The following is a 23522-nucleotide window of genomic DNA, read 5'->3' on the forward strand; positions in this document are numbered from 1 at the left end:
GTAACCCGAATGGAAGGACACGATACTGCCAGTGTCCGCTAGGAGTGCTAAACGGTTTTTCCTTCTCCGTTAAAGGAACCTGCCAGTACCCCTTTGTCATGTCAAGTGTAGTCAAGAATTTGGCTGGTCCCAGTCTCTCGAGGAGGTCGCCCGCGAGGCATGGGATAAGCATCAAATCGGAAACTTGGTTGAGCCGACGGAAGTCATTGCAAAACCTCCAACTGCCGTCAGGCTTAGCAATCAAGACGATGGGGCTGGACCAGGGACTACTACTTTCCTCGATCACTCCTAGTGCCAGCATTCGCTTGATTTCCAGTTCCACTTCTACTTTCTTTGCCTCCGGAGTCTGTAGGGTCGCCACGGACGATCACCCCGGTCAGTCACTATGTCGCGCAATCAGAGAGGTCCGACCTGGTTGTTCACTTACCACCTCTGGGACCGAGCGGATAGCTGCTTGAGCTCCTGTCTCTGTCTGGGAGATAGCTGTTCGCAAATTAAGGGCACTTACTTCGCGAGAGAGAGCAGGGCTGTCCGAGGAGGGATCGGGATCCCTCTCCTTCCACGGTTTCAGCAGGTTTACATGATATATTCGCTCAGCTGGTCGGCATTGGGCTGTTTCACCAAATAGTCGACCAATCCCTTCCTCTCCTTAATTTCAGAGGGGCCTAGCCAATGTGCGAGCAGTTTAGAGTGTGAAGTAGGAACCAATACCATGACGCGATCCCCGGTTGGAACTCCCGAGAGTCGTGCCACGGTCATACAGGCGGCCTGTGCTGATTGTGCCTCCTCGATATGACTTTTAGTATAGGTCTTATTACATCAAATCTATCGCGCAACTGGGCGATATACTCCAAAATGTTAGTGGAGGGCTGTGCCTCCCCTTCCCAGCCCTCTTTAAAATATCTAATAAGCCCCGGGGCTGTCTTCCGTATAGTAATTCAAAGGGAGAGAACCCCGTAGAGGCTTGAGGGACTTCCCGTAGGCAAAGAGGACAAGGGGGAGGAGTTGGTCCCAATTCCTCCCATCCTTGCTGACTACCTTACGTAGCATTTGCTTGAGAGTTTGATTGAATCTCTCCACTAGCCCATCGGTTTGAGGATGATACACCGAGGTTTTTAAATGCTTTATTTTCAGTAACTTGGCAGTCTCCTTGAACGTTTCCGAGGTGAAAGGCGCTCCTTGGTCCGTCAGGACTTCTCTAGGAATGCCCACGCTGAAAAGACTCCTACTAGTTCCGTGCAATATTTTTAGTGGTAGCGGCGCAATGGAACGGCTTCAGGGAATCGGGTTGCATAATCCACGAGGACGAGTATATATTTATATCCTCGGCTGAGGGCTCCAGGGTCCTACTATATCCACCCCAATCCTGTCAAAGGAACGCCAATAAGGGAAGGGGAATCAGAGGAGCACGGTCCTTCCTAGGAATTTGCCGCAGTTGACACTCCGGCAGGAAATGCAAAAGCGGCGAACCTCCTCATTAATCCCCGCCAAAAAGCGGAGCTTAATGCGCTCTAATGTTTTATCGGAGCCGAGATGGCCTCCAAGAAGGTGAGAGTGGGCTAACTCGCAAACCTGCCGCCGTAGGTCCGCTGGACTAGCAACAACTTCCGGACCTTCCCCTCATGTTCAGCAACCCGATACAATAATTCATTATCCATGACAAAGTGAGGTCCCTGTGGCATGGGCAAATGCGTGGCTGGCGTTAACGAGAACCACTGCATTCTTTATGTGCTTCAGAGAGTCGCCATTCCACTGTTCTCTTGAAAGAAGCCGGAGTCGCTCTAAACTGAAAGTGCAACTCAGAGAGCGGGTCGGTCTGACCTCAAGGGGCGGAGAATCCTCCCTCGCTGCCGGGGCGCTAGTGGATGACGTAGTAGCCCGCGACGGTCCGGGAGTATCTTCGTCACTCTCTTGGCCTACCGCCCCACTCCCTGTCGGCTGATTACACGGTGTGGAAGCAGCTTGAGATGAGTCTTTATCATCTATAACGAGGCCAAAAGCTTTTCGGGGAATGCTTTCTAAACTACCGCGTTACTGTCAGACCAGTCCGCCCGAGGATTACGGAAACGGAGGATCCGGTGTACCGCTTCGTAAGTCGCGAAGGGTTCCTCCGAGACATACGTAACACGGGCGGTATTGTACGAGCGGATATCTCCGTGTATACATTTTAGACTGGTCTTTTTTTTAATCCATTGTTGCGGTAGAACAAAACGGCGAGCAACGACAGACACGTTACTGCCGGAATCAAACAGCGCTGTTACCATATGTCCATTAATAATAAGCTCTCCGTATGTTTATCCGCCAGGGGATTGCTAAGGGCACACAAACAACCCCGCCATTGTCCCCTACGGTCCGCCTTGTTCCCCGACAGGTCGCAAGCCCGACGGCCCGCGACTTCGAACAGGCTCTGGATTGCGTGGAAGGGACTGCTTTTGTAGGACATAACTCCCGGTAGTCCACAGAGCGGCTGGTCTGCCCTCCCGGGTTTCACAGCCGGCCTCTGGGTTGCAGAGCTGTAGCAGCTCGTCCAGGAATGGAATTCTCCCCAGGCCGGCTGGGCAAATTCCTGGGGTATTCGCTGTAGCAGCAAAAAACAGGCCACTTGCTGCACTATTTGCAAGGGGGTCAAATCAAATGGCCGTAGCCACTCACCCACCTGTTGCCAGAGAGCCATAGCCTGCTCTGACAGCCTTTCGTTGGGTTAAACTCCCAGTCTATTATATTCTTTCCCTGCCGGCCTGGGGACAGCCCATCGCTAACAGGGACCTTGGTCCCGATGGGCGCTCGGCTTTCCTACCCAGAAGAGCATACTGAGCCACTCGTGTGTTTTCCCCAGAAGCCAGCCCACGCCTGTGGGTCCCTCTACCTTCTCCACGAGATGGGTTGGTAGCCCCGGTTATGCTCGTGGAGCAGAGCCTGCACCGCCCTTCCTGACCCTCCGCGCACTCCCTGCCCCAAACTCGGCCCCGTACTCACCCACCTGGTTCCTTGAAGGTCCGTGTCCCGGTTCTTCGGGACACCATCCTGCCGACTACGCCACTGTAATAACTGGAGACCAGAGGCGGAAAGGTTTGGGGCAGCCACCCGCTTAATGCGGTTTCCGGCTGCAATAGAATTTGAGGATATTTCAAACAGTTGTTTACACAACAGAGTCCAAGACAGAACTGCCTGCCTAAGCAAAGGCAGTGAGCTTTATAGCTCAGAGGGCGGAAATGATGTCGCCCTCTGGGCCGAACTGGAAGTGACATCACCCTTGGGGCCGGAACCGAAGTGACCTCATTCTTGGGGCCGGAACCGGAGGTGGTGTGTCCTTCCTGGAAATGGCGGCTCCTGGTGGGATTTCCGGTAAGACCTGCAGAGAACTCAGAAAGAGCTGTCAGCGCACTCCCCCCTGGGCAGATGTATAAACAGTATTGTCTAAGCCCTTCAGCTGCTTCCCATGCACACGTGTGATGTATATGTATATATATATATATATATATATATATATATATATATATATATATATATATATATATATATATATATATATATATATATATATATATATATATATATATATATATATATATATATATATATATATATATATATATATATATGTATATGTATGTATATATTTATATATATGTATATATGTATATATATATATATATATATGTATATATGTATATATATACACACACACACAGTACAGGCCAAACGTTTGGACACACCTCATTCAATGTGTGTTCATTTTCATGACCATTTACATTGGTAGATTCTCACTGAAGGTATCAAAACTATGAATGAAAACATATGGAGTTATGTACTTAACAAAAAAAGGTGAAATAACTTAAAACATGTTTTATATTCTAGTTTCTTCAAAATAGCCACTCTTTGCTCTAAATACTTTTTTACTCTCTCTTGGCATTCTCTCGATGAGCTTCAACAGGTAGTCACATGGTTTTCACTTTACAGATGTTCGAGTAAAAAAGTAATCAGAGTGGCTATATATATATATATATATATATATATATATTTAAACCATATATATATGGTTTAAATAGTATAAACCATATATATATGGTTTAAATAGTAAAGTAACGGATGCAGGCGAAATTAAGGGGGGACTTTTTCACTGCTGCACTACTAAACACACATGCAACAGAGTACATGCGTTAGTGGAGGTGTTGAGTGGTGAAAATGGACAGAGAACATTCCGCAACTGAAGCTGTAGCAGATGATAAAGTTGAACATGATGACACAGAAGAACATTTGCTAAAAAAGTAGCCATGTCTGTTGTTTGGAGCTACTTTGGTTTTAAAAGGTTGGATGTAGACCATTATGTTCAAATGTGTGAATACTGTTTCTATACGATAATACTGCAAGCCAAGTTGTACTTGTTTTAGTTTTTTTTTTTTTTTTTTCCCCAATACTGTGTAATGTTCTTGGGTACTGTGTAATAGTATGACGACATATTGACTTTATTCTCGACATTTCCACTTTAATCTCAACGCTTATGACGAGAATAAAGTCGACATGCTGACTTTATTCTCATAATTTGTCATTAAAGTAGAACATCGTAAACTAAACTTCATCTTAAAATGAACATTTAATTTACCGTGTCATAAGTTATGTAGCACATTAAATGATTTGTGTTAAGTGTTCCCCGAGCCATGTTAATCGCTACGTGCTTCTTAAACTGATTTCCTCTTGCACTAAGAGGAGGTGCAGGCAGCTCTTGCCACACACAATACATTAATTTCATGATATTCCTGCTCCCTGAACATTTAGAATGCTAAGTTAAATACTTGATATAATTTTCCTGATGAAATGCATTAAAGCATATATTAATCATGTGGTGGGCCCAGTGGCGTGGAAGTTGCACTGCTGCCTCACAGCAAGGGGGTCCCGGATGTTTCCTGCCTTGAAATTGAATGTTTTGTGTTTTTTTTTGGTGGGTTTACTCGGCGTGCTTCAGTTTCCTTTCAAAGTCATGTAGGTTGTGGGGTTTTGTTATGCTATATTGACCGTGCTAGTGTATGTGTTGCTCGTGTTCATTCTGTGATGTGCTGGCGCCTTGTTCAGGATTTGCTCCTGCCTCGCACACAATGCTTGCTGGGATGGGTGCAACCCTGAATGGGTGGCATATTTAAACATGTATAACGAAGATTTTTTTAAAGTTCTGAACACTCCATGACGCATGTCGACTTTATGCTTGACATATAGGTTTTTTTTGTTTTTTTTTCTCTCTTCACTGTGGCCCAATACGCTTCTGTAGGGCTATACCACAAATAGCATTATAAATGCAAGTTGCAGTTTTATTATTTATGTATATAACTTTGCTTGAAGCAAGGTCCATATTAATGCAATTTGCCTTAATGATGGTTCAGTTGGTAAAGATGCCTCACCAAGTTGCATTTGTTTTGTTTTATTTTTATTTGGTAAATACTGTGTAATGCACCTGGGCTTGAAGTGTTGAAATAATAATGTTGTTACTGGAAGTTGCACTATTATTTATTATTTATTAGCTTTAATATTATGTAGTTTAATGATGGTAAAGTTGTTTAAAAAGTTCCTTCTCTTCATTAGTGCCACCCCCTTGAAAACTATCACTTTATGGGGCCATGCAAACCTGTATTAATACTTGTGTGTACATTAAAATTTTTTTTGTACAGTGCTCATGACAGTGGAATAGGCTATTCTATCTTCTGCAGTAATTGCAGTGGAAAATGTGGTTAACATCTATTCATGCATGGGAAAAAATACCGTTGAAGACCGTGAAACCGGTATAATTTAGAAAAATACCGTCATATAGAATTTTGGTCATACTGCCCAGCAGTAATATAGAGTAGATATAAACTTAATCACAAAAAAGTTTGATCTTTATTAAAAATAGAGACCATTAGTCTGGTCTGCTTCTCTCAAGGTATTCTCCCTGTCTTCCGTGTAGTCTTCAAGGGCCACCAGCACATTCCTCATACATTATCCAGTGCTTTCATCTTTTTATTTGAAGTTCCTAAAAATATACTTCCACCAACTGCTGACATTCCCAGTGGAGGTCAACGTTTACCTTCTCCTGCTGAGAACAGCCGTCTGCCATTCTTGAGTTGTTGAATTTCATCCCTGTGATATCGCCAAACTCCTTCCATAATTTCAATTTAACCACTGCCTTGGCCTTCCAATACTTCTCAGTCTCATACGAAGATCATACTTCTATGATTGCACTGAATTCATCTTTCCTTTCACTTAATGGGAAATGTTTCCAGTAATGGATCATAGGACTTCTACTATGACAAGCACAACCATTTTTCACCCAAAAGCTCTTGCAGCAGCCTGCACTACAGAAGTCTTAAGCAGATTTCACTGAAAATCGGTGTACGTCACCTTTTCAAAATTCAGGAAAGCTCATGTTTGTGAGCTGAGCTCCTTTTGAACAACATTGACTCCTACTTAATTTTAGGAATGTGATATTTTTGCTTTGATTGACTGTCCAGCTGATGCCCCTGTCTATCTAATCCAGTGCAGGGATCCTTTTACAGATGAATTACATTCTTTACCTGAGTGTCCAGAACATCTGACATCAGACCAGGTTAAAATGTATATGAAGTTGGGTATTACTTACAGTCACAACCAACTTTGCACTTCAACAGTTTACCTATCTGATTCTGATTATGCAGACTACTCATCCCTTTCACACTCTCCCAGACTTCTCTTTTATTCTCCTCATGAATGATGAAATTTCAACATATTGGTAAGCTGTATCTTTTCAAGCACCATACCGCATGTTTGGTTTTTTTTTTGTTTTTTTTTTATAAATAGGCCAAATAATCCTAATAGTTTTTAAGTATGTAAGCTCAGATAACAGTAGATTTACTCTGTTCAGCTTGAAGTTAAATTCAGCAAAATTTAATTTAACGTTAAAAATTATAATTATACACTAACCTCCTTGCTGCTCGAGTGTTCCTACACTTTTGCAGGGCCTCTCATTTTAAAATCAGCCTGATTGGGAATAGCAGGAACAAAAATCTGTTCCAGAGCCTTAAAATATTGTAGAGGTGCTTTTGACTACATCTACCTGGTAGACCCCCTTGCAAACTGTGGTTCATTCCCCACCAGGGAAGTTAAGGTCACTTTCCCAACAGGCAGTTTTCTGTGTTCACGTGTAAGCATATTTTGTAAGCATATCTGGTTGTTGAGTGTTTGCGTAAAAAAGCCATGTCTGACTTTGAGTGTGTCCTTGAATCTGTGTTTCAAGCAGGATTTGATTGAATTTGCATTATCAATGACAAATGTTTGATAAATGTTTGTCCCATTCCTTTTGATCAGTTCTTCATGGGTAAGTCTGTAAAATAATCCTAACAAATGTAATTATTCTCATGATTACTGGAACACTCAAATGCCTTCATCTTGTAGAGACTGGGAGATTGAAGACAATTTATAAATTAAGTGATTAATATTTTGTTTTATTTAGGTGTTTTTTGTTGACTATGGAAATATGTTGCTCACCAGAACTGATTGTTTGAGACAAATACCCTGTCACGTGCTTGATCATCCATTTCAGGTGATGTGTTTTTTTTTTCTGTTCTGTAGAAACCATTATATATCATGGATTATGTACATCTGACATCCTGCTTAACAATTTTTGTCATCATACCACAAAAGTGTGAATTGTCATTTGTATTTAGTGAAACTTCACTTGATTGTAGGCAAATGGTTTGTATGTTAATATAGATTTTGAAAAATATTAATCCCTTAGCCGATGCTGATTTGTAGGTGCTTTCATATGTACCTTGTGTTTGAGATGAACCCACCGGTCTTTGTAGTGTTTCCTTATTAACCAGACTCGGACTCTGATGTAGCCAATCCTAAATACAGCCTAATATTACAATACTGGGATTTTAAGAAGTAGTTTTTAAAAGTAGTCAGTATTTTAAGGATCTGTTTTAAGTGTTAAAAACCAGGGAGCTAGTTGGCATTTAATACTGGGAGTGTTAAATAAAATTTATGATCTAAAATCAATGTTGTTGGTCATATTCAAATATGTTTTGAATTAACTGTAGTGTATCTAGTTAGTGTTTTGAATATACTTGATAATGAAGCACTGTGAAAGCCAATTCTCCTTGAGCTAAGTAAGGACACCCCAAAGCACACCATAGTATTCTGATTTCAGTTTTTTCAAGTTTCTCTTCCTCTCCTTTCTTTTTGCACTGTCTCTGCACCATAGACTGGCTTTAATTACTGTTAAATACTTCTTTACCTTTTTCTGCATCCTTTTATCATGTATCACCTCTGAGACCTCTTGCCATTTCTTTTATGCCACCTTTATTCTCTCACCAGTTTTCACTTCAGGTCCCCAAATTCCCTTGAATTATAGTGTACTTCTAATACTGTATGTAAATTTTTCTACATTGCACAGTTCTATTTTGTTTATCCATCTGCTGCTATTAGTAATAACAGTGTTACCAGTTTTTTTCTGGCATTTACTTGCAAGCCTCTTGAGGTTCCCAGCTAATCACTTCTAACTCTTTTGTGATCACAAGGTCATCGATATCTAACAATTCAGAGAATTCACCTCCTTGACACATTTTCTGTCTCCATATGAGATTCTTGGTGTATCTTAATTTCTTGCCATTTTGTGTATTGAAAAATGAAAATAAAAAAAAAATTTCCCAGCAACTCTCAAAAATAAATTAGTCAAGTCACCACTGCACGTTTCTTTAAGAACAAAGCTGCTTAAGTGTCTAATTAAAATGATAGCATCCACTGAAGAGGAAAAACAGATGTAGAATAAAATGCAATGTCATATTGTCAGATTAAAACGAAGATCAGCATCACAGAGTTCAGAGCACCTCTATAAATAAACTACAGACCTAATCCTTTGTCTTGCGTGCATTCGTTACCATGCAGTTTTATCCAGTACACCGGAGAGGTTTTGTCATGCCAACTATCTTGTTGATTTACCCATCTAAAAAGAATTTCATAAAGGATGTATACATATAGTTTGATCTTTGTTGGTAAAATAAAAAAAAATATTAGAATTTAGGACTGTTACCACTGCCAAACTGACTAGTAGAACAAAAAATGTTAAAGCCTCCGGCAGTTTAACTTTAGACTGTTTCAAACCCTGGATTGGTTGACAATTCTGTAGTACTTTAAGTTGCTCTGACACTGTTGCCAATTCAGATCCCAGGACACCATCAGACAATTGTCTTATTTATAGCTACTCCTTCAGTGGCAAATCATATATGGTCTGGCACAGAAAATCATCCTTGAATTTCTACTAATATACCAGACCATGACAGAGAGGCTCTTATGAAAAGAAGCTTTTGCTTTTTTCAGACATTATGGGGCGCACATAACCACAAACGTTTGACATTTGTCTATTCTGTAAAACATCCAGGTGAATTTTGGCATACCACACAAGAACTTAAGTTCATTTTAGTGAGCAGTTTCTGTTACAATACTGTGCCTTGTGTCCATTTCCACCCAATGTGATTATAATTATACAGTCTGAGTTTAGAATTTACCCTGCCTATAAAAAATATTTTCCTCCTTAGAAGTTTTTACATTTTATTATTATACAACTTTGAATCGCTGCAGATTTAAAGTGTGTTTTTCTGATACTGATGAACAGGGGAAAAAAACCTTTAATGTCCAGGGGCCTCATGTATAAACGGTGCGTACGCACAGAAATGTTGCGTAAGAACTTTTCCATGTATAAAAAAACCTACACTTGGCGTAAAGCCACGCACTTTTCCACGGTACCTCATGCCTTGTCGTACGCAAGTTCTCTGCTCGGTTTTGCAAACTGGCGGCACCCAGCGTCAAAGCAGTGGTACTGTTCTTGTGTGATTACTCATTATTTTCATGACGCGGCTTTATAAATACACAGAAACTAACCACATATTGTTTATTAGTGTAATGCATCTGATTGTAATTAACTCGTAACAATATAATGGTCCAGGGAAGAGCCATAGTATTCCAAATGCCATAACTGCTTTAGCGTTGTTACTCTCACTTCTCCTTCTTCTTCTTCTTCTTTCAGCTCCTCCCGTTAGGAGTTGCCACAGCGGATCATCTTTTTCCATATTTCTCTCACTGCACCACTCGAAGTATTTATATCACTGTATCTGAGTGTGAATCACAGCAGCAGCTGATTGGAAAGAGAATTATCGGTATACGGCATTAAGCACACGCTGTCTCTGCCACGGCAAAACGTTTCAAAGCCTTTCCTGTACGGACCTCGCGGTTCAAAACAGTTTAATCCCAAGAACTTTAAATGCAGCCAATCAAGTGCTCCTTGTAGAACTGTTTGTACTTATAAGTACAATCACCCCACTGTAAACTTGCAGTATAGTTATAATATCGCACAACCTGAGCCACTTTATAAAGCACGTATTTACATATGATGACGATATCATTTTTAAGGTGAAATGTAGCAAAATATGTTTGTTAAATTATACAGATAAAACTTTAACTTCATTTAAATAATCTATATTCTTCACTGGGAGTGTCTGTAAGGATAGAATAATTAAACATGTACTACGAAGATATTTCAATGTTCTTTAAACGTTTTGAAGAATCGGCGCTAAGCTTACAGATGGCTTAACGTCTATTGCAGAGCTGATTGTATGGCGATCGGTTACTTGGGGAAAGAAAAGCACTGACTGCAGTGACGGCTACGCCAATATATATTGAATATAAAACAGAAAGATAAAATAACAACACAGCTAAAAACGCAGCGACCAATTTTGGCAAAAGTTAAATGCTTGTGTCATGAGCACGAGGCGGCTAGTGTGTGCAACATACGTGGCCATCCACCGTGCATGACATTGGCGGGCGAAGGAGCCACCGATTCTTCCTCTGCCCAATGCCACCACAAGCTTAGAGCCACCCCTGAGTACTGCTGCAATAAATTATTTCATCGAAGTGAAACATGTTTAATAACGTGCTTTAACTCCTATCATGAAAATGACATCACGTATACATCTCAGTATTTTAGTTATTCAGAGAGCTGTAATATCACGAATGTAATGGACTCTGTGTCCAGTTGGAGAAAGAGAGCCGGTTTAAGAAGCAAGTAGTGATTCACACACACAGAGCACATAGAAAATCAAATACAAAACAAAGCATTTAACGTGCTACTTTAATTACGATGTGATTTTAGAAACTGGTTAATTAAACAAATTTAAGATGAATTTTATGATGTTCTACTTTAATGACAAAATAAACTACATGATTAAAGTGGAAATGTCGAGATTGAAGTGGACATTTCGTGTTTTTTCCCCACCGTGTGGCTTTTTTCTCTGTACCCTAATAAGCTTTCATATGACACTCAGACAGTGGGCTTACAACTCGGCTTTCCACGGCGACTTTGATATGTGACTTCTTTTTTATTTCCGGCACTGTGCGATTTTGTGGATGTGAGCTTTCATGTTTCTCCAACACGCTATGCCACTCGATCAACTTCCTTTTGTTGATTATACCACGGCTTATTTGAACAAATAGTATGTTTTTCCTTTGCCTCCACTTGGTTTTTGCTGAAATTCTTGTGTTTCCCCCCGTGCTTTTCCCATTGTCTTTTCACAGAAGGCTGCGCTTAAGGGCGATTTATATTGATTTGCATATTCAAATAGGCATAATTCTGGGAGGATTTTGGGCGTTACATAATGCGCGTGCATGAGCGTTAGTTTTCACGCTGATCGGGATTTATGTAGTGGAAGAACGTGGAAGTTGGAGTATGCACAGATTCCTGCATCTGGATTTTTCTGTGCATAAGCACATTTTGGCTTTTATGCTTACGCCATGTTATAGTGCGAGTTCTACGCACGGCGTTATACATGAGGCCCCAGGTGAAAGCAAATCTCTGCAAAGTGGTCTAAACTGATTACATATATAAAACACAAAATTGATTGCCTTTGTGCCAGGTTGTTTTGAATTGTGGGTTTATCAAGTGAAGAGTCTGACTGTTACCTTATTTATTGTGACGTGCAGCCATGGTCATTACCCAGCTGTGAATCCAGCTGGATGGAAGGACCGTGGGAGAGGGCATCTACAAGGCACTACCTCCCATAGGACGTTAGAGGGCAGCCCTCCTGGGTGGCTGTGGCACCACAGATTCCCTCAGGGCACGCGGGGAGGGAGTTTGCCACAGTCCTGTTGGGTTCTGTGGGGGCTGCCTGGGGGAGTTACAGAGCCCTACTTGGCGCTATCCCCTCACCTGGGAGTGATTCCAGGTCTGATTAATGAGACACCTGGAATACTCTCAGGACCAGCTTAAAAGGAGCTGCCTCACTCTTTGCACGGAGCCAGAGTTGGGAAGAATTGGACAAAGTTAGCAGGGAGAGGATTGGAGGCAGAACAAGGAAGAGAGTGGGATGGAAAGGGTTCTGTATTGTGCTTCAGAACTGTGATACTGTGAGCTGTATGCCCCCTGGTGTCCACATTATGTATTGATATATTTTCAGTCCTATACAATGAGCTCAGTGTTGTAAATTTTTGTACCTGGATTAATATATTGTGAAGACTAATTGTATAGGGTGGTTCAGATCTAATTATGCAATTTTCATTACGCTATAACTTAAGTTTATTACATAGAAAATCACCCAAAAAATCCTGGACCATCGAGAAGTGTGCGAACTGATAACGTGAAGAATCGTCTTCGCACCGAACTGGAATCGTCATCCAGACGATCTTGATCTGCATAATTAGATCCGGACCACCCTGTATAGGATATATGCAATCAGGACCTTCATTTCTTAATCAGTTTATGATTTACAAGAATTAAATTGACTAGCTGTATTGAAATGATTGGCCTTTTCTCTTTAAAACCTGTGTAGTAAAGTAATTGTGAAAACTTCATTAAAGTTAACAAAAGTCTTTTTAACTTGTTTAAATTTAAGGCTCAAGAGTTTCAGGTGTGTAAAATCCGTCCCTCTGCAAAGTCCATGATCCTGGGAAACCAGTGGAGTGTTAGTGCCAGAAACAGATTTATTACACTGGTTAAGGGACAAACCCTGATTGCTACCCTGTACTCAATAGTACATGACGTGATGCGTGTTGACCTGTCCATCAGCACAGACACTGGCGCATGCAGCAGCATCAGGGAAATTCTAATCAAGGAAGGTCATGCTGAACATGCGGAAGAGAGCTTTCTGTCAAAGGTATGAGCCAACTTAAACAAATCATTTAAAAAGCATTGCATACAGTGTCAAGTTGTACATTTTTAATTAAAATGTGAATACTGCAATATGAGTAGTAGCCAATCTTCAAACTATATCTTTTGTTTTGAGTGCATTTTCATGTTTTTCGTCTTGTACTTGAATATCAAATCTCGTTATTTGGAAAGAAATGCAGCCGTCAAAGATTTTCATGCCTCTCAACCTCACCAAATTTTAGATTCAGCAATATAAAATATCTTTTTCATTGATATCTGAAAAAATACTACTGATATATTTTTTTTTATTATACTAGGTCTGGTCAAGTGTAAAGAGTGCATAGGGCAGACCCTTGTCATATTGGTGTTAATGCCCTTACTGTTCTCTGAATACCTGGGAATAGCCCAGCAGGAGCGGATATCTGTTTTTAACACTAGAATCCCTTAAGCCTACAAAAAAACTTCGGGGTAGAGTGGTGGCTCTGAGGCTAAGGATCTGCGCTGGTATCCCGAAGGTTGCTGGTTCGATTCCCTGTTACTGTCAAAAGAGATCCTACTCTGCTGGGCACTTGAGTTAGGCTCTTAACCTTCAATTGCTCCAGGAGAGCTGTATAATGACTGACCCTGGGCTCTGACCCCAAGGGGTATGCGAAAACTAACAAATTCCTAATGCAAGAAATTGTATAAGGCGAAATAAAGAACCAAAAAAATAAAAGGTGCTGGGTCACCTTATATTTCTTAGCACCTCTTCATCAGTGTCTTTGTTTTGCAAATCTATTGATTGGCACTGGCAGCAGGCAGCCTGTTATCCCATTCCCCACCAACGCAGCTGAAGTCGGACACAAAATTCTCACAGCTCAAGTCTGTTTATCTGGATGTGAGGTATCTGGAATTGTATAGGGTAAAAATACATCATTATTTGGAAAACATTTCATGTTTGTTCCATGTCTACAACGATCTGGGTAAATGTAGGATGACAGGAAATGTGAGGAAAGAAATGTTGAACACTTAAACTTTTTTCCTGTTATAGTACTAAAAATATTTTGACGTGAATTGTATAATGTGTGAAGTCTGATGTCCAAACACTTTCACAAAAGGTACAGGTATAAAGCAACAAGTGAGCTTTTATTAAAGCAAAAAAACAAAGAAGAAATTGGGTTAGGGTATGACAGACATGTCCACTTGGCTGGTGTGGAGGTGAGAATTACTGCCTCATATTCAAGAGGTTGCGGGTTCAATCCCGGGTCCTTTCTGCATTTACTGTTTGAGTAGTGAGCTGCCATTTTTATTACTATTCGAATAAAAATATACATTTGATTTGAGTCTGTAACAGCTGGTGTAAATTTATGGTACTTGTGAAAGATATTACTGAAGGTGTATAAGCAGACACAAACACTGGTGAATCATGTCTTTTTGGTCTCTTGACACTTGAAATTTGTTTTTTCTTTTATTCAGTTTTATTCTTGAATAACAACACATGTTTCATTATTCAGTAGCTTTGCAAAAGTATTTATTTTATATTCTAGTAACCACTTGAATGACATCAAATCTGTTTCTTCCGCTCGCTCTCTCAAATGCGCGCGCACGTACACACACACACACACACACACCCCCCCACCCACCCCCATGCATGAAAACGCTATGTCATTTGAACATGTGTTGTCTTTCCAGGGGGAGGCAGAGATCTTGAAACAGGAGCTTATCGAACAATGTGCTTCCTGTTTTTGTTTTTTTAACATCAAATTTTCTTGCGTGCTCCTGCTTGCCAACTGACTTAGCACTCTCCTTCTGGTCCAGGATGTCAACGCCGCACAGAGATTGACATTAATATAATTGACATTTTGATTAAACCATTTTATGACCTGAATGGTACTTTTCAGAAAGCACTGTGGCTGTTATGCAACATTATAATCATTCACATACCTTCATGTGGTTGTAGTCTGTGACCATCTTTGTTTTGTTTTTGTGTTACCCACCCCCCCAAAAACCGAGCTTGACCAATCTCCATTTTATGGTGCATGGTACTGAAAATGCAGACAGACTTCTTTTTTGGGCATATACACAGTCATCCTAGCACTGCCAGATCTAAACATTAGCATGGAGAATTGATAACGTACTGAAGTGACTTTAGCTGCAGGTGGAAGCTCCCGTTGCATTTTATTTATGGTGCCAAGGGGCGTTGTTTTGCGGTGCCGTAGTCTGTTAGCCTGCGAAAGCAATGTGTTGAAATTGTCTGTTGTTACTGTTCTGCCTTTGTCCAGAAATGGCTCCATAAGCTTTATGACCTTAGTCTCGGAAAGTCTTTCTCCTATGGGACGACTGGGATCCTTTCCTAAATAAGGAGTGGCATTGCACATGTACTTTGTCTGCATGCTTATGTCGATCAAACACAGGAAGCTCTGCAGGCTACTTGTAACTTTACGCTGTAGGAAGATAAGTAAGTAAATAAATAAATAAAGGTAAATCACATTTGATCTGGCTTTTGTAGATAGATTGATAGATACAGTAGATACTTTATTAATCCCAAGGGGAAATTCACATACTTCAGCAGCAGCATACTGATAAAAAAACAATATTAAAGAGTGATAAAAATGCAGGTATAACAGACAGTAACTTTGTATAATGTTAACGTTTACATTATCCCCCGTCCCCCACCACCCCGCCCAACAATACCCCCCGGGTGGAATTGAAGAGTCGCACAGTGTGGGGGAGGAACGATCTCCTCAGTCATTGGAGCAGAACGATGACAGCAGTCTGTCGCTGAAGCTGCTCCTCTGTCTGGAGATGATACTGTTCAGTGGATTCTCCATGATTGACAGGAGCCTGCTCAGCACCTGTCACTCTGCCACGGATGTCAAACTGTTTAGCTCTGTGCCTACAATAGAGCCTGCCTTCCTCACCAATTTTGTTCAGGTGTGAGGCGTCCCTCTTCTTTATGCTGCCTCCCCAGCACACCACCGTGTAAAAGAGGGTGCTCACCACAACTGTCAGATAGAACATCTGCAGCATCGTATTGCAGATGTTGAAAGACGCCAGCCTTCTAAGGAAGTATAGTGGACTCTGTTCTCACTTGCACAGAGCATCAGTATTTGCAGTCCAGTCCAATTTATCATCCAGCTGCACTCCCAGATATGTATAGGTCTGCACCCTCTGCACACAGTCACCTTTAATGATCACGGGGTCCATGAGGGGCCTTGGCCTCCTAAAATCCACCACCAGCTCCTTGGTTTTGCTGGTTTTCAGTTGTAGGTGGTTTGAGTTGCACCATTTAACAAAGTCCTTGATTAGGTTCCTATACTCTTCCTGCCCACTCCTGATGCAGCCCACGATAGCAGTGTCATCAGCGAACTTTTGCACGTGGCAGGACTCCGAGTTGTATTGGAAGTCCGATGTTTACAGGCTGAACTGGACCGGAGAAAGTACAGGCACCTGCGGTGCTCCTGATATGCTGACCACTGCCTCTGTCCAAGTGGGAGAGGGATTGGTGTAGCATATAGATGATGGCATGGATGGAGGATGGGTGGAGGGTGCGGTACTCCGAGGTGAAGAGTGGGTTAGGGTGGTCAAACCTGTTAAAGAAGTTGTTCAACTGGTTTGCTGTCTCGATGGTGGCACCCCTCTTTGAGCTGCAGCCAGTGATGATCTTCATCCCATCCCACACTTCCTTCATGCTGTTATTTTGAAGCTTCTGCTCAATTTTTCTCCTGTGCTGGACTCGGAGTTCCTTCTGCACGTGCTTGAGCTCATTCTGATCACCGCCTTTAAAAGCCCTATTCTTCTGGTTCAAAAGGCCCTTAATATCACATGTAATCCATGGCCTGTTGTTAGCATAGCAGCATACTGTTCTTAATGGAACTACAATGTCCAAACAGAAGTTGATGTAGTCAGTAGTGCAGTCGTCAACCTCCTGAATGTTCTCACTATATGATCCCTGCAGGATATCCCAGTCCGTAGTTCCAAAGCAGTCTCTCGGAGCCTGCTCTGCCTCAGGAGACTACTTCCTAAATGAACGTGTGGTTGTAGGTAGCTCCCTCACTCTGGTTTGTAGTGAGGCTGAAGCAGAACCAGATTATGATCTGCTTTCCCAAGTGAAGGCAGCAGTGCTGTATGCGTCTTTAATGTTTGCAGACAGTACAACGACATTTATTTATATAGTACATTTTCATACAAAAAATGTAGCTCAAAGTGCTTTACATAATGAAGAATAGAAAAATAAAAGACAAAATGAGAAAATACAATAAGTCAGCATTAATTCGCATAGAATAAGAGTAAGGTCCGAGGGCCAGGGTGGACAGAAAAGACAAAAAAAAAAAACTCCAGACGGTTGGAGAAAAAAAAAAAAAATCTGCAGGGATTCCAGACCATGAGACCGCCCAGTCCCCCCTGGGCATTCTATCTAACATAAATGAGTGACTAAGAATAAAACTGCAAAGTTTAAAAAAAAAAAAAAAAAGCTTTTACAAGTAGCATAACTTTTCACCATCTGTTACAGACTCAAATCAAATGTATGTTTTTATTATATAATAGTAATAATAGCAGCTTCACTACTCAAAATAAGTGCAGGAAGGACCCATGATTGATCCCTCAACCTGTTGACTTTGAGACATAAGTGCTTGCTTGCATCTGCACCAGCCAAGAGGACATGTCCGCATCGTACCCTAACCCAATTTCTTTTTCTTCAGTTATGTTCTTTGGTAAAAGCGCACTTGTTTTGTTATACCCGTTCCTTTTGTGAAAGTGTTTATTTGATATTTGGACTTGAGTCTTCAAACTTGTACACTTCATGTCAACATATTGTCATTAGTACTATAACAGGTGTGGTAGAAATTTAACATCTTATTAAAGAAAGAAACATCCTCTAATAGGACAATTCAGTAATCAGGCAGGAGAAAAACTATTCATAGTATCTTTTAATTACTCCTCTTCAGAAGCAGTCTGTTACAGCATGGTCAGAATGGTCAAAGAATAGAGATTTATTTTATTAAGCTTTAGAATTTACATACAGTGTCAATCAATACATACATTTTTTACTCTGGTTGATTCATTGGTTTACACCCGAATGATTTACATGAAATAAGTCCGTTATATTCTGGATCTTCTTTTACCTTTTGAGTTGCTCCACCACCCTTGAAATTTCTGTGCATATGACAACTATCCGTTCTCATTTATTGGACATCTGCTTAGACAACTTTTAGTTCATTTTGTATATTATATCAACCTTTCTTCTGGTACATTCTTTATTTATTTGATCATCTGATTATTTTTTTATAAACCAATTCTTATAGTTCATTGTACATTTTTGTTGTTCATTTGATCTGGCATTTATTAAATCTTTATGCTATTTCTTTAAGAAGAATTTTGTTTTACCCTAAAGTTATTCTTCCACACAGGAAAAAAGTTTTTTTTAGTTATGTGTTCAACTTTTCTTACCTTGCATTTCCTGTCATCCTACATTTACCCAGATTGTTGTAGACATGTAACGCATATGAAATGTATTTATTCCAAAACATATTTACCCTATACGATTCAAGACCCCTCACACCCTGATAAACAGGCTTGAGCTGGGAGAACTTTGTGTCTGACTTCAGCTGTGTCGGTGGGGGGTGCGATAGGAGGCTACCAGTGTAGGTGGACACATTTACAAAACAAAGACGCTGATGAGGAGGAGTGAAGGAATTTTAAGGTGGCACAACATTACGACTTGTTTTCGTAGGCTTGTGGGATTCGAGTGTTAAAGAGCAGCAATGCATTGTTTGTACTTCCACTTGTCTTCTATGGCTGTGACTGGGATCCTTTTGTATAAAAAAATTACATGGATGGAATAGCAGTAATTAAGTGGTTTGTTCATCTGCAGCAAAGTAATGAGAGCTTGATGGCTGTTTATGAGGAGCGTAACAGAGGGGAAGTAACTAATAATTCTGCAAGCATGTCCATGAAGCAAGAGAAGAGTCTTATTAACAAACTCTTAGAGACGGTTCCCAAAGATGGACCTAGCTCTTGCACTTCCACGGTAAGTGCAGAATGTGATTCTCAGTCTCTCAGTCTAAAGCTGCTCATCAAGTCACTGTATATGTAAATAAAAATGAGACGTATGAATGATGTTGACAAACACTTTTTTGCCTGGCTGTCCTTTATCTGTCTCTAGGTTCTTTTACATGGTCCTTTCAGTCCATTTAGAATTCAGCTTTCCAGCATGATTAGTGCATCTCTTTACAAGTAAGCCAGTAATAAGACATTACATGAATAGCATGGTGCTTTGATTAAGCTGTTTTCTCATTACTTTTTGTGAATGGTATTAATAGGTCTGTAAGATTAGGAAAGGACAGCCTGAATGCTACTGGCATTAATGAGTGTCCTGAAGACACACACCAGAGAATGGTGGTTGCAGGAGCTGTATCTATAAACTTTCCAGGTAATGATTACAGACTATTTTGGAGCTCACTTTACACAAAAATGCTGTTATTTGTACTGCAAACTAATTTCACTCTGCTTTGGGCCTTACCTTTATTTGTACATTTTTAACAAGTGCTTATTGTGAAACATTTGTTTTTTGTCATGTTCATAATTTAACTATTGATTTTTGACCAAGTGAAGATACATAATCATACATCAGGACTGCAAATAAAGGAGTGTGGCATACTGACAACTCATCTTAAAAGAGGTTTATGGTATCTATATCACAACATGGACAGTAAAACCTACGTTCTGTATCAATGGATGGCTACTTTATATATGGTAAATCCACTCCACATGTGGAGATGCATGACATGGGCCACTGCCCCTGCAAAACCTTACAGTATCCAAGTCTGTGAATTTCAGCAGCACATCGTGCACACTATAAATACAGAGCACAAAATATGTCAGCAGTTAACACCAAATTTATAAAACTCTTAGTTTGGGAACTTTTTTTTTAATCATTTTTAAAGCAGCATTCTTTGCATTTTGCTTATCTTTGATGTTAATCTGGGAACTGTTCTTGTGAATTTCCAGTGCTTTCAGCAGAGAGTAAAACGTTATTTGTTTCATTCTGAAAAGAGCAGTTTCAAAGGATCTCAGTTATTGATATTTTTGCACTGTAACAAAAGCAGGTGTCTCTATTGCAACTATCTTTTCAGTTAGAATTAATTGTAGTAAAGGTGTTGAGCGCATGTTTTGTAAAGAAGGCCAATAACGAAGAATGAAATATTTCTCATTTCTCTCTTTCAGTTTACAAATCTGACATTCATTTCACTGAAGTACACTGCCATCTTTTGGTACACAAAAATTATTTTGCTGCTGAATGGTTGATTTTCCATTAATAAACATGATCTGATCCTCTGAAGGAATAGAATATATTCCGTAAAAGAATAAAATCACACCCTTTTTTTTAAAAAAAAAAAAAATAAAGTTTAAGACTGAAGCTACATCCTGTTTAATACCTTAAACTTAGTAAAAGTGCTTTTTTTTATATGATAAAGGCTCACTACTCCTTGTGAATGAGACAACAATGATGCCTTCCATCCATGGTTTACCAGCTCTGATCTGCATGCTGTTCACGCCGTTGATGGAGCTCAGGTGAATTTTTATTTGTAGTCTTTATATATTCTCCTTGCCCTGATTGAAGCTTTGGTACATTTTGGCACTTAGTTAATCAGGGGTTTAGAATAAATGCATGTCTGCAACTCTTCTCCATGATTTTTCATTTTCTTCTTTCCTGCTCTGACAACTCTGCATATGGCCGGAGCATTGTTGTTTCCATGTGTATGTTCTACATTCATTCCTCTCACCATGTCAAGACCCTGTGGGATCTAAGGTCACATTTGACTGCTGTTATGCCAGTGTCCTACATGTAGGAGGAGGAAACGATTTTAAATCCGAAAGACAAACAGTGCAGTGAGATGCAGTCTAACAATTATTGTGTGGACAGAAGAAAATGCAGACTCTAGTCGAGCTTCACTTTGCTTATGCTTATTATATAGCCCTCCTATAATTGGATCCTGCTCAATACAACATCTTATTCTCCAACTAATCACCTTGCATGGAAGAAAACCATATTTAAACATAGTGGCAAGCGTAGAAGCATAATTGGTTTCTACAGTGCCTGTTGTGCTACTTACCTCTATGAATCTAAATTGTGCTTTGTATAGTTTGAAGGATGCATGCATGCGCAGAAGAAGTGACAGAATGTGAGGCTTGTGAAGAGGGTAAAGCCGGCAGCCCAACACAAAACGTTAGGTAGGAGCTAGGGATGCACCGATATGGGAATTTTGGGCCGATATCCGATAATGTCTATGTACTTATCTGCCGATGCCGATATACATATTTATAAGATACAGAGAAAAATTAGACTTCATCTGTCTGGCCAAGAATTACAGACAAAGTGAACATTTATTTGTGTAACAATTTAGCACACCACTTTCAATCAATAAAAACAAATGATATCTGCCACATTTGGCTGGCTACCTGTTGGTTATATGGGAAACAGTTTTGCAGGTTGTTGCTTTAAATAACACTTTTCTTTCTTTTTGATGGAACAAATACATCAATCGATAAAATGGTAAAATGTACAATGACAATGAAATAAGCAATACCACTTTTGCAGATTTACAATCATTAAAATGGCTTCTGCTTAACCACATTTGGCTGGCTATTTGATCCTTTGTTTTACAGTCTGCAGTATTAAATACCACAACTTTTTTTCTTTCTTTTTAATGGAATAAATCTAACCAATCTATAATTTTAAAAAACAGAAAAGCATACAACAGTAAATAATTAAATAACTTTTTTTCTGGAGGCTTATTATTCTTTTCTATTTTTTAAGCTAAATGGGAAAATTTTTCTTCACGAACAAGAGCATTTCTGCCTTGTCGCAGGAAATTCTGTTTCTCTTTTCGTTGATCACATTAGAAACCAAACTGAATAATCTCTCGCTGTCCACGCTAGTACATGGGGCTGACAGGCACTTGCGTGCTACTCTGGCAATGATAGGAAACCGACTCCAGTTGTTTCAGTATTTCAGTGGATTTTCATTCCTCGGGATTGGTGCTTCAGAAAGAAATCCCTGCACCTGCCATGTAGCCTGCATACATATACAGTATTATATTCTGCGTCATCTTTCATATCTAAAAGATAGATCTGCATTTTGGCTTTTACTAGGGCTGTCAGATTAAAATTAGAATCCTTACAATAAAAATAAGTATATGGCATTTGAATTGAATGCATGTCTGTATTGTATTTGCTGTTTTTAGAATTATTAAATATTTTTACTTTTCACTGTAGATCATGATCTGCTTACAAGTTGCTGATTATCGCTTAAGAGACTCAGGTGAAAACAGTGGCTTCCATGAATGTGATTAATTTGGCTCTCCCACAAAAAGCAATGCAAAGAGAAATAAGACACACTGGCACTTTCTAAACAATGTTCAAAAGAAAAACAAACAAAATTGGCAGTGATTGCTCAAACAAAGTAAATGCAGTCATTTTTTTATTTTTTTCCTAGAGGCCAGAGGACCTTATATCCATGTGTATATCTTTTACAGTAAATAAACTGAAGCATTGTGACCCTTTAAGTGTTTTACAAATGAAACAAAAGACCTCAACAAAGTAACATTTAATACACTTAAGTATTTTGTGTATTATAATCAATTATTAGCAGACAGCATTTTTCAAAGTAACAGAAATGTAAAACGAGTTTGTGTTTATTTATGAAACTACTGTATTTAGTTAACATGCACCGAACAAAAATATGAAGCAAAGAAGTATAGGCGTTGGCTCAGTCGCTTGATGAAAACTAGCGATCTTTAAAATGGGTGTGTTTAACACAGAAAATGCCGACTGTTTAACTAATGACTAATAACAATATGGGTTAAGAATTTAGAAATACGTATAGGCTGATCCTAAAAAGTTACATGCAAAAACAGATCTGTAAAATCCCACAATAGTGTCCCGCGTGTCTTAAGTAACATGAAGGCAAAGTTAGTGCGAGGTAAAACCAACAACCGCTCCTTTCCATTCGATTGCCGTTTTTCTTTCTTGCCAAAATTTTTTATATATACATTCGAATTATGCTAGAATAGTGATATTTGATCCGACAGCCCTAGTTTATTTACTTAAAACAATGTTGTAAAAATCTCCACAGAGCTTTTTTTTTTAAACTCACCTCTGTTGTCATCTGGCGGTTTTCCTGAGGCATCAATGTGTTCTCTTCAAGAATTTCGTTGTACATTTCGAAGAGCGTGCATGCCACATCATTTTTCTTGACCCTTTTCTGTTGTGGACCATCTGTTTGTGATTCACTCGTTTGCATTTCGTTCGATGCAAGTTCCATCTGGGCTTGCAACATTTCGAGAGCCAGTGATTTTACATCTGCATCGAAATAGCGGTCTTTGTATCTCGGGTCTAC

At 39.9% G+C, this 23522-nt stretch overlaps 1 protein-coding gene across 4 annotated transcripts in view; it reads left to right on the top strand.

Annotated features, from left to right (window-relative positions):
- tdrd9 (tudor domain containing 9) overlaps nucleotides 1–23522 on the top strand; it is a 178663-nt gene that overhangs the window by 141825 nt on the left and 13316 nt on the right. For all 4 annotated transcript variants that reach the window (XM_039741781.1, XM_039741784.1, XM_039741783.1 and 1 more), the window contains 6 exons: nucleotides 7457–7546; nucleotides 12888–13148; nucleotides 18996–19151; nucleotides 19287–19357; nucleotides 19444–19553; nucleotides 20599–20695. In XM_039741781.1, coding sequence (XP_039597715.1) covers nucleotides 7457–7546; nucleotides 12888–13148; nucleotides 18996–19151; nucleotides 19287–19357; nucleotides 19444–19553; nucleotides 20599–20695 — 785 coding nt within the window. The remainder of the gene's footprint in view (nucleotides 1–7456; nucleotides 7547–12887; nucleotides 13149–18995; nucleotides 19152–19286; nucleotides 19358–19443; nucleotides 19554–20598; nucleotides 20696–23522) is intronic.

Source organism: Polypterus senegalus, chromosome 18 (genome assembly GCF_016835505.1).
Source record: "Polypterus senegalus isolate Bchr_013 chromosome 18, ASM1683550v1, whole genome shotgun sequence".
In the NCBI taxonomy this organism is placed as follows: domain Eukaryota; kingdom Metazoa; phylum Chordata; class Cladistia; order Polypteriformes; family Polypteridae; genus Polypterus; species Polypterus senegalus.